At 36.0% G+C, this 9,833-nt stretch overlaps 1 protein-coding gene across 2 annotated transcripts; it reads left to right on the top strand.

Moving 5' to 3' along the window:
• The first annotated feature begins 2,381 nt into the window (after positions 1-2,381).
• Positions 2,382-9,278, top strand: SKIP16 (SKP1/ASK-interacting protein 16). Of its 2 annotated transcripts, XM_088886014.1 has the most exons (6): positions 2,382-2,795; positions 4,515-5,237; positions 6,511-6,729; positions 7,717-7,823; positions 8,727-8,824; positions 8,939-9,278. In XM_088886014.1, the coding sequence occupies exons 1-6, from the start codon at positions 2,592-2,594 to the stop codon at positions 8,941-8,943; spliced, it is 1,356 nt and encodes a 451-aa protein (XP_088742140.1). In that variant the 5' UTR covers positions 2,382-2,591; the 3' UTR covers positions 8,944-9,278. The 2 variants fall into 2 exon arrangements, with proteins under 2 accessions (XP_088742140.1, XP_011091637.1); XM_011093335.3 differs by lacking the exon at positions 8,727-8,824 and having other exon boundaries at positions 2,391-2,795.
• Positions 9,279-9,833: the final 555 nt, after the last annotated feature.

The following is a 9,833-nucleotide window of genomic DNA, read 5'->3' as shown; positions in this document are numbered from 1 at the left end:
AAATACTCGTTACAAAAACTATTTAAATTTAATATCAAGTAAAACTAAATATCAAACTAATAGAAGAAGAAAAAAAGAAAAAAAACAGAGAAAGAGAACTTTGATTCCCAATATGTTGGGAATAGCTAGTACCATATTAGGGGGAGGGAACGGCTAATCCCTTATCTAAGGGAATAAGAATTCCCATGAACTCTGTATTCCCAAACTTAAAGCATACCAATCAAAAGTGTAGGAATGAACTGAAAAATGCCCATTCCTTTCCTACATATCAATCTCTCTTAACACCTCAGATTTGGGAGCTCTCCCAGAATTCATGATATCTCTCTTAACACCTCAGATTTGGGAGCTCTCCCAGAATTCACGTCTTGCTGTACAATATGAAAATAAAACGCGACTTCAAGCCAGACTTGGTGAAAAAAAAATCTAATAAACCTGCATAGTGTACATTCAACTGGGAAAACATGATGATATCCTTCCCCAAATTTAGAAACCCAATCAGAATTCACCTAAAAAAAATTCTATCTGACGAGAAAATACGATATCTTGAAATATATCGAAGATTTTGGATAAAGTATTATGGGGATTCAATGTTCTTGAAGTTGTGAGAGGTTAATTCTTCACTACACTCCATTTAGGTGGGTTAATTTTCTGCAAACTTTCTTTCAGGATTATTTGTATCCCAAGTTGTTCAAATTGCGGCAGATTTTATTACATCTATATGTTGCTCCAGAAAAATTGGTCGTGAAATGCTTAGACCGATGACGAGAAACACAAGAATATGGTGAATTTAAACTATTATTACAAGACATATTTTGCCAAAAAATTGTCCTAAATTTCTCCTACTTTTTGTGAATAAATTCTGGTGAATGGGTGTAAAAATAATAATAATAAAAAAGAATAGTGAGGGAATTCATCACTAATGCAGCATATATACATATAATTGTCTAAATAATATAACGATTAATTCCAACTATTACAAACTCAGATTCCAATGGCACGTCAGGACAATTAACAATTGTCCAAGATAAAACAAGATGTTTGAGAGTTTATAAGCTCTATACGACTGTTTGATAATTTTTCTTTTTCTTTTTTCTTTCTGAAGAGCTTATAAGATCTTGTTTAAAACGGGATGTTTAAAATTTTAGGGCAAATGACGTTTCACCCTCAAATTAGACCCTTATGGCAAATCACACCCTAAAACTCTAAAAATGTCATATTACACCCTCAAATTTACTTTTTCTTAACACAGTGCACCCTAAAGCACATTCCGATTGAAATGGTTACTGAAAAATAAACTTTTAGCAAAATTAGCAAATACCCTTATGTATAAAAGAAAATAGCAAATAACCCCTCTATACTTCCAAAAATAAAGCAAATTACCCCGTTATCAATGGTTTAGATGGGGGAATTTGCCTCTTTTTCTAAAATATAGAGGATAAATTTACTATTTTATTTTTTACAAGAATTTTTTCTCGTTTCTCGTATCAGATCACATGGGGTTTTTCCCATTTCTATGTAATGGAAATGTAAAGAAAGAAATTTAGAGTGGTGAGGAGGGTTTTACAATATGAGGTAAAAGTGAAAATGAAATGAAATAATCTAAAATAGTTTTAGAGTAATTTCAAATCAATCATTGTCCCCTTGAAATACTGAAAAATCTTTTTCCAATATGATGTCATTGAGGGTGCATTGTGCAAAGGGAAAGTTGGTTGGAAGGGTGCAATCTTCTATTTTTTAAACTTTTGGATGCAATGTGCCATATGAGTCTAATTTGAGGGTGCATAATGCTAATTACCCAAAATTCTAGAAAACTCCTTTTGAAAAAAATGAGCTCAACCCATTTTTATTTTTGTTATGAAATCTTTTAAACTCTTTAATTTTAACGTCCGAAAGACGAAAATACTCTCACAATTTTCTTTGTGTTCACTTTATTTGATTAACAATAAATCAATTAGGAGTAAATATATATATTTTTTTAATATCAACAAATTTAGTGAATTTGACCAACGAATGGACTTATTTGTTAGATAAAAATAAATTTTAGGAGTATTAGATGTAATTTTTCAAATCGCATAAAAATTATATGTAATTTATATCAAATTTTAGGAGAGGACAGTAATTATTTTTAAAATATTTAAAATAAATTCACAAAAAACGATGTTAATGGTAGCACCAAACAAGCACTTTAATGAATAAAGCCCAGACGGACATTGTAGAAACAAGTCACATATCATCATCATATCTATCCAACACGAGGTGGTATGGGATGGGATGTTATAATATTTGAGATGTCGATTTGTGAGAGACGTGCGACTCTTGTCGAGTGCCACTCACAGTCACACACACCACGATTTCAGTTTATTTAGCGCAACCTAAATGACGACATCAGTGCTTTACATAGCCAGAAACAAACAACAGAGGATTTTCTCCCAAGTCAGCATCTGTAACAAAAGTTAAAAACCCTCACAGTCGGCTGTTTTCAGGCCCACACGCACTCTTCATTCTTTATTGTGGAAAGGGAAAGTGAGAGAAGGGAGTAGATATTCGCTGCTTGCTGTTCGCCTTGGAATCAATCAAACAATCGGAAAGTAATGGGTCTGGAGAGCGTTGGTGGGTTGGCGATGCATACTATCCTTTCCAAATTGGGGCCGCTCGAAGCCGCCTCCGTTTCCTGCCTCAGCAGGCGTTTTAGGGGTTGGGCCTCCGATGACTCCCTCTGGGCTGGATTCTGCTCCCACGATCTCGATCTCTCGTCCCCGCTTGATCCTTACGGGAATCCCCTCCCGTCTTTTAAGGTCTGACCTCTTTTTTTTTTTTTTTTATAAATTTCTGGAGATGTGATTTACATGAGTTTTTGATTGTGAATTTACTGCTTGTGGTTGGTCTTTCTTATTTTGATACTTTTCTTTTAAAAAAAATAATGTCTTTCTTGGTAATTTGTGTAGCTTTCCGTTCTACTTAGGATTTTGTGTTCTTGTGACTAGGCGTTGTTGAATTGATAAGATATTGTGTAGTAGGGAAAGATGGCGGTGAGAAAAGCGTGAATAAAGAGGTAGAGTTTTTTCTGAGTATAATTGCTGATTTGAATATATTGGAAGGTTTTGGAGATGTTAAAGTTTTGAAAGTGTATAAGATAAATTCATTTGGACTAATTATATTTGTTCATCCGAACTATGATATTTTTACATTTTGTGGTCTAAATATTTTTTCTTTTATCAATTTACCATCTCAACTTTACGAAACTTTGCACTTTGCCATTTAAAACTGTTTTTCAACCAAGTATTTTTTTTGGTTAAAAAACCACCAGATGTAGTGCACATATGATATTCAATCGTTATGTGATGATATTTTTCACATATGCACAATATGTAATATTTTTCCGGTAGAAAAATCAACAAAAAAAAAAACTGTCATATATGGCAAAGTGCATAGTAGTCAGTGGCGCACGGCGCACAATGGCGCCAAGGGCTCCTGGAGCCATGGCGCACGGCGCATGGCGCGGCGCGCGCCTTTTCAAAGGATGGCGCAAATATAAGAGATAATCTATATATTTATATAATTAGTATTATTTCGATTAGATTAATGTACAAGGAGTTAAATAAGACATATAAAACAACAAATTGAACATAACAAAACTTCATATAATTAAATCATCCCAAAAAAAAACACTAACAGAACAATTAAAGCACTCAAAGATTAATAAAATGACATCAATTTCAAAGATTCAATCGGCATAATTAGAGCTTGTACTGCTGTACACGCCAAAAATTAACTTAGGAAATTAGGGTTTATACTTAGGAAATTCCTTTTATATTTTGGAAATTAGGGTTTATTAACTTAATTTTTCTTTTTTAATTCATGGGCCTGGGCAACCCAGCCAAAACCCAGGTCGCCCAGGCCCTTTTCTTGCATCGCGCACCTGGCGCGCGCCTGGGCAGCGCCGAAAAGGCGCCCAGGCGCGCGCTATGGCAGCGCCATTCTGAAGGCGTGCGCCATGGGCGCCGTATGGCGCGAGGGCTGCGCCTTTTGCGCCATGCGCCATGGCGCGCGCCATTCCGCGCCATTGACTACTATGGCAAAGTGCAAATTTTTGCAAAGTTGAAATGATAAGTTAACACCAAAAACACTTCCTATAGCAAAATGTAAAAACAGGATGACAAAATGTAATTTACCTAATTCATTTTTATAGAAAATATCCTGAATGTGAAAAACAATATTATGCATCGGTTGATTGTGGACTACTGTTGTGGTGGAACATAAGAGTAGTACCTTAAAAGTAACTCCACTAAAGACGTGTATTGGAATCTTTTTATACTTGTCCCATTGATTTGTATTGCTACTGTTACTGTGGGGTAGCTTAAGAGTGTATGTAATCCACCTCATTTTGTTGATGTGTGTATTTCATTCTTCTCCTATTTCGCAAATTTTCTTCAAGTCATTAGTAAAGGGCATCTCTTGCTAATGTTGTGTGTCTTTGAATATTTTAATCTGAACTTTGTAACCCTTGTCTGTAGGCAGCTTATACAGCATGGCGGGAAGAATTTTCCATGTATCCATGGCCACTCGTTATACGAGTTAAAAATTGTTGGAGCAAACTTAAGGAATGGTTGGCAGTAAATTTCCCAGAGGTTTTGCCTACTTTGCGGAAAGGTGCATCTGAAGATGCACTCAAGGAGTTTGAGAACACTTTGAAAATAAAACTACCTCTACCTACTAGGGTTCTCTATCGATTTTGTGATGGTCAAGAACTACCAAATGAACATTTTACTGGAAGCTTACCTACAAGTTTATTGGGTATTATTGGCGGGTATGCTTTATATGATCACCTGGTGAATGTGTTCTTGTTACCCTTGCGCCAGGTGATACTTGACACCAAGGGTATTATGCATCAGCTTGGATTCAGCAGCAGATCTAAGTATATAGTTGTCGCAGCTTCTGCTACTTACAGTGAAAAAATATTCTTTTTAAACTGCAGCAGCGGTCAACTTTTTGTTGGCACAAGAAATCTAGTGACTGATGGAGAAATGCTGCCTTGCGTGCCAGATGCATTGATCAGTTCAGTTCATGATGCAGCAGGTAACCAACAGCAGGATGCCATGCTATTGTGGCTTGAAGAACATGGTCGTCGCTTGCAAGATGGCATCATTAAAGTTCGCAAAGAAGGAAAAATCCGGAGCATCAATCTATTCCCTGAAAAACCACCCCTCTGCTCCTCTGCCATAACAAATGGTGTTAAGGTAGCTAATATTCTACCTCTATAACCACATGCTCCTACTTTATAATAGTACTAGCCGTTGTGGCACGCTGTTCCTACATGCATATAATGAATAAATTTTTTACATACTTTAAAATATATTAGAATTAATATTATAAATAAAAAATAAAGTATACAAATCAATACATACATTAAAAATAAAAAAGAAAGAAAGAAAAAAAACTAATTTATCAATCAATGTAAAACTTGGAAAGTTAAATGAGCTAGTTATTTTATCAGTTGAAGAGCAATTATGGCTTCACAAAAAATTAGTGTAGTGGTGTCATTAACCGCTGTTTGTGAGTGTGGAAGACCTTTTCTTTTTATAAAGTATAGATATTACCGTCTGGCCTGGGCATGCTTGATATGTGAACTTGGTTTAGTTGTCTGCTATTTGTTTAATATACTCAAATCACTGGGCTTGAATTTTTACTCTTATCAGTGGCATAAGTGGAGATAAACTTCTCTCTCTCTCACTGCGCACACAATCTTTCAGTTATTCTTTTATTTTTTTTTTTTGTAAGTGTTGCCTTTTTGGGACATGGGAATGCTTGAATCTAGAATTTATTATCATATGAGGAACATGTTTTACTCGAAGTTTGAGTGACCACAACCAGAGATACGACACATCCTGGAGTAGAGTCTCAAGTTGTCAACTAATAAATCTCACTCAGTCTTGGGCCTTGGCAAGAAAACTGAAACTATGACTGGTCCCTTGCTAATCGTGAAGTGTGAAGCCGCTTCCCGTATAATGATACATGTGAAAACATTTCATGCAACTAAAGCAAGAAAGCTATCCTTACTCCAGTTAGATTTTGTTATGTTGTGATGAAAACTTTGTGAACCTAGCCAAAAGTGCATTATTTATTGATAGATTCGTTTGAGGTAGGTTTTTAAGTTTGGTGGATTGAGTTGAGAATCAGTCCTTCATCATCCTTAAAATGTAGAACTTCTTTTCCTGAAAAGTACCTGATGCAATTTGTACATGTTTTCTACAGTTAGGTAAATATCCGTGCTTTTGATTGGTTATTTAGGTAACCATGCTTTTCCACGAGCATATAAGATACTCTAGAAAAGGGATAAATTGTCCTCATATGATAGTTCTAAGTGCAGGAAACAGTCTTCGTGATTTCGTGAATGTCATTTTGCCAAATTCATCTGAGTATGCTTTACGATCATGAATTTGTATGAATATGCTGCTGTTGTATCAATTGTTGCTCCATCATGTTTGCAACTAATTTTCCATTTCATTCAAGGTGCGTGCTTCTGCTGCATTTGTGCCCGAGTTCAGTAACCTTCAAGATGAATCAGAAAAGTTCTTATTTGCTTATTCCATTCGCATGTCCCTTTCACCTGATGGATGTGTCATCAATGGGATGACCTTCAGCTCTTGCCAATTATACTGGAGACACTGGATTATACGCGCTAATGATGCCATTGTTTCTGATGTAAATGGGGAAGCAGTAATAGGAAAGGTTGGTTCTTACTTTTATTATGTCAGATATATTGCTCTCTGCTTTGTATATACACCTCGAAATTTATGGCTATGAAATTTCAGGTTCAACTTGATTTGACTGGAAACTGAATTCAGAACTCTCATCAATAAGAGAGCAGTGATTGCCAAACAAAAGTATATTTAGGCTAGAGAACAGACAACCATCATTCTGTAGAACTTGGCTGTGAATCTAATTTTGGTGGACTTGATTGGACTTAAACCTGAACCAAGAACTTTGAACAATAAGATGGAAATTATTGCCAGATAAATGTTACTTAGGCTACGGAATAAGCAAACAGCATTGTGTATAACTTGGCTGTGGAATCAAACTTTCATTAACATCTGAATTATTCGTTATTCCAATATTGCAATTGACTGGTTTGTGTCCCCCCCCTTTTTGCCTTTTTACTTTTTTGTAATCCTGGCAAGCTGCAAACCCAGTGCAGGATGCTGATTTTATGATTTTATTCCAGGCATGGGCAAAAGAACTTATATTTAAGGATCTGAAAATATAAGCAGGTGGAGTAGGCAGTAGGCACGCACCCCATGATTAGAGGTTTCAGTCCTCGAGTCCTGTCGGCTCCACATATGGGGGCACTACATTTACTTGTTATAATCAGAAATCTACTGAGAATTAAGTGTTGATAATCATGTGCTAGAATTACTTCTGTTGGCAGTCTCAGAAGACAAAAATAATTAAAATTATGCGAGTGCACAAGTGTTTCATTAGAGTAACCAAATGTACGAAAATTGAGGTTTGTGTATGCTGATATTATTGAGAGCTCTCAGGGGTGCTAGACATATAAAGCATAACATTATTAATTATTAACAAAGGTGTGACAAAACTACAAATGGCATAGGAGCTCTTTAATCCATTCAAATTGGAATTTGTCACCTATTTATTCAACTTTCAGTTCTTCACCTGGATCATCTAATATTTGACATTATCGTAATTGTATACTTGCAGTTTCCGCTACTGCATCCTGGTGAGGAAGAGTTTGTTTATGAGAGTTGTACATCTTTGCCAGCTTCCCGAGGATCCATTGAAGGCTCTTTTACTTTTGTTCCTGGAAGGTACAGAGATCATTATGCAGTGATTTTGCAAATTAAACTCATTGTGAACCCTGCAGATGAATATTGTCTGCTTTCTTAACATGCACTTTTCACAGCATGGAGGTGTGGTAGTTAGATTCATACTCCATTGACTTTACTGGTCTAAGATGCATTAATTAGACTCGTAAAAAACCTGACGTAAAAAGAAAGAACTGAGATAAAAATCAAACAAAGACAATGGTAAGGTGTTTAATATGAAGATTATCATTAGTGTATTGTTGTGTATTCACACTTGTATTCTTTTTCTTGCATTTTAACAAGTGGCAGTTCTGCATGCATCAATTTCACTACTCTACTGGAGCTAAATATTAAGTGATTTGAGATAGTCTTTTCTGGCCATTTGTAAAGGATTCTTAGCCAGAGTTTCTCTCTTTCATCCTTTTACTACTTTTACGAGCCTTTTTATTTAGTCTATTCGGTGTAATTGCCAACCATGCTCCAGCCTGTCATGCTATATTTTGTAATTAACTTGGGAAGGCATACTTTTGTTGTTTTTAGTATTTTAGGTGTGAAGTTGGGATGTATTAGCACTTAATTATTAATGACCAGCAGAAAACCAAGGTGAAGCCAATCCAAAGTTATCAACAGTGCCTTTTGTGGAGTTAGAAATTCAACCTTTCAATTATCATTGTTTTAGGTTTGCAGTTGTTTGATTGTTTCTTGCTTAAATGAGCAGCTGATTGGAGGTGCTATCCACCTATAGCCCTTGTATCGGTCTGACTGTTCAGGCATTGTGCACATATCACCCAACAGTTGAGGCACCTCGAAGATTGTTTTTTGTTTGAAAGTTTGTAATAGTACGGACAATTGGATAATATAAAGAGAAATGACATTGCCACGTCATTTGTGACAATTTTGTTTCAGTTCTGCTTACCTGGAAGAAAACATTCCTTTATGGAGAGAAAGCTGCTTGAGGAAGAATATTATCCAGTTCTGCATCATATCTTGGGGTCAATTTTGGGGTGTGGGTTGGGCCTTGGTTTATTTTGCAAAACTGATCAGTTCTCTTGTGTGTATGCAGGCATGCGCCTGAGTATATATGTTGCCTAAGTAACTTATTATTCTTCTGTTTTCAGGTTAGCAGATGCAAAAGGTAGCCCATTTGCAGTTGAAGTAGCTCGCTTCCCCCTTCAACTGCCAAACTACATTTTCTGATAAAACTGGTGTGCTAAGAGTCAATTAATGGGGCTTTAATGCAATGCTGTTTTTGATATGTTTGGATATGCATTCTTTCATTGTTGAAGCCTGGTTTGTCCTTGTATTTTATATGTAAAGAGTGTCCAACGCTATAGAGTACAATGTGTCAGCTTGTTTTGGGTAGGAATAACGGCATATTTGCTTTGTACCATAGATTAGGAAGAAACAACTGCGGAATACATTCATTTGGAAGAGGGATTTTCCTAAATTTTGCTCTGATTTTGTTTTTCTCCATTTGGATTGCTTTTTGTTTACCCTAATCACAATCTCTTCTTTATCCGTAGAATCAAATGAAGTCTCGACGGTCTTTCTCTGCTTTTACTGGAGAACTCCTCTAAGTTATACTGGGGCTAAATTATATTTTTGGCCCTTATATATAGCTAATTTTTTGTTTTTGTTCCCTGTTTACATACCATTATTTTGGTCCTTAAATTTTTTGAATTTTTATGATTTTGGTCCTATTGTTAAGATGGGTGTTAGAACTAAAGGAGTTGAAGAATACAACTGTGTGGCGCAACATGGCCCTAACCTGTAACGTATTGGAATTTACAAGGCCAGGTTGGGAAGAACACAGCCTGGCGTATTGTGGATGTGTTGCCCAACAGGGAAAATACTGGCCGTCTTTACGTGATTTAACAATAATGTTTAAGAAGCACATTAGAATTAGTTTTCTTCATGCTTCTTTAGGGTCTTCATCTCGAGTGGGTTGGTTTGATCATTCCGATTGAAGGTTAAAGGAGAAGAAGAAGTTTACTTCAGGTAGGAGGTTTCTTT

This window comes from Sesamum indicum, linkage group LG10 (genome assembly GCF_026168435.1).
Source record: "Sesamum indicum cultivar Baizhima isolate 11 linkage group LG10, ASM2616843v1, whole genome shotgun sequence".
In the NCBI taxonomy this organism is placed as follows: domain Eukaryota; kingdom Viridiplantae; phylum Streptophyta; class Magnoliopsida; order Lamiales; family Pedaliaceae; genus Sesamum; species Sesamum indicum.
The sequence above is the reverse complement of the archived record's forward strand: the minus strand, read 5'-3'. Positions and strand labels throughout refer to the sequence as shown.

What these genes read in the sequence shown, in the direction of transcription:
- SKIP16 (XM_088886014.1), top strand. Translation starts at nt 2,592, where the DNA reads ATGGGTCTGGAGAGCGTTGGTGGGTTGGCGATGCATACTATCCTTTCC. An exon ending in GGGAAGCAGTAATAGGAAAG is followed by an intron (nt 6,730 to 7,716) that starts GTTGGTTCTTAC and finishes GTATACTTGCAG; the next exon opens with TTTCCGCTACTGCATCCTGG. An exon ending in TTTACTTTTGTTCCTGGAAG is followed by an intron (nt 7,824 to 8,726) that starts GTACAGAGATCA and finishes ATTTTGTTTCAG; the next exon opens with TTCTGCTTACCTGGAAGAAA.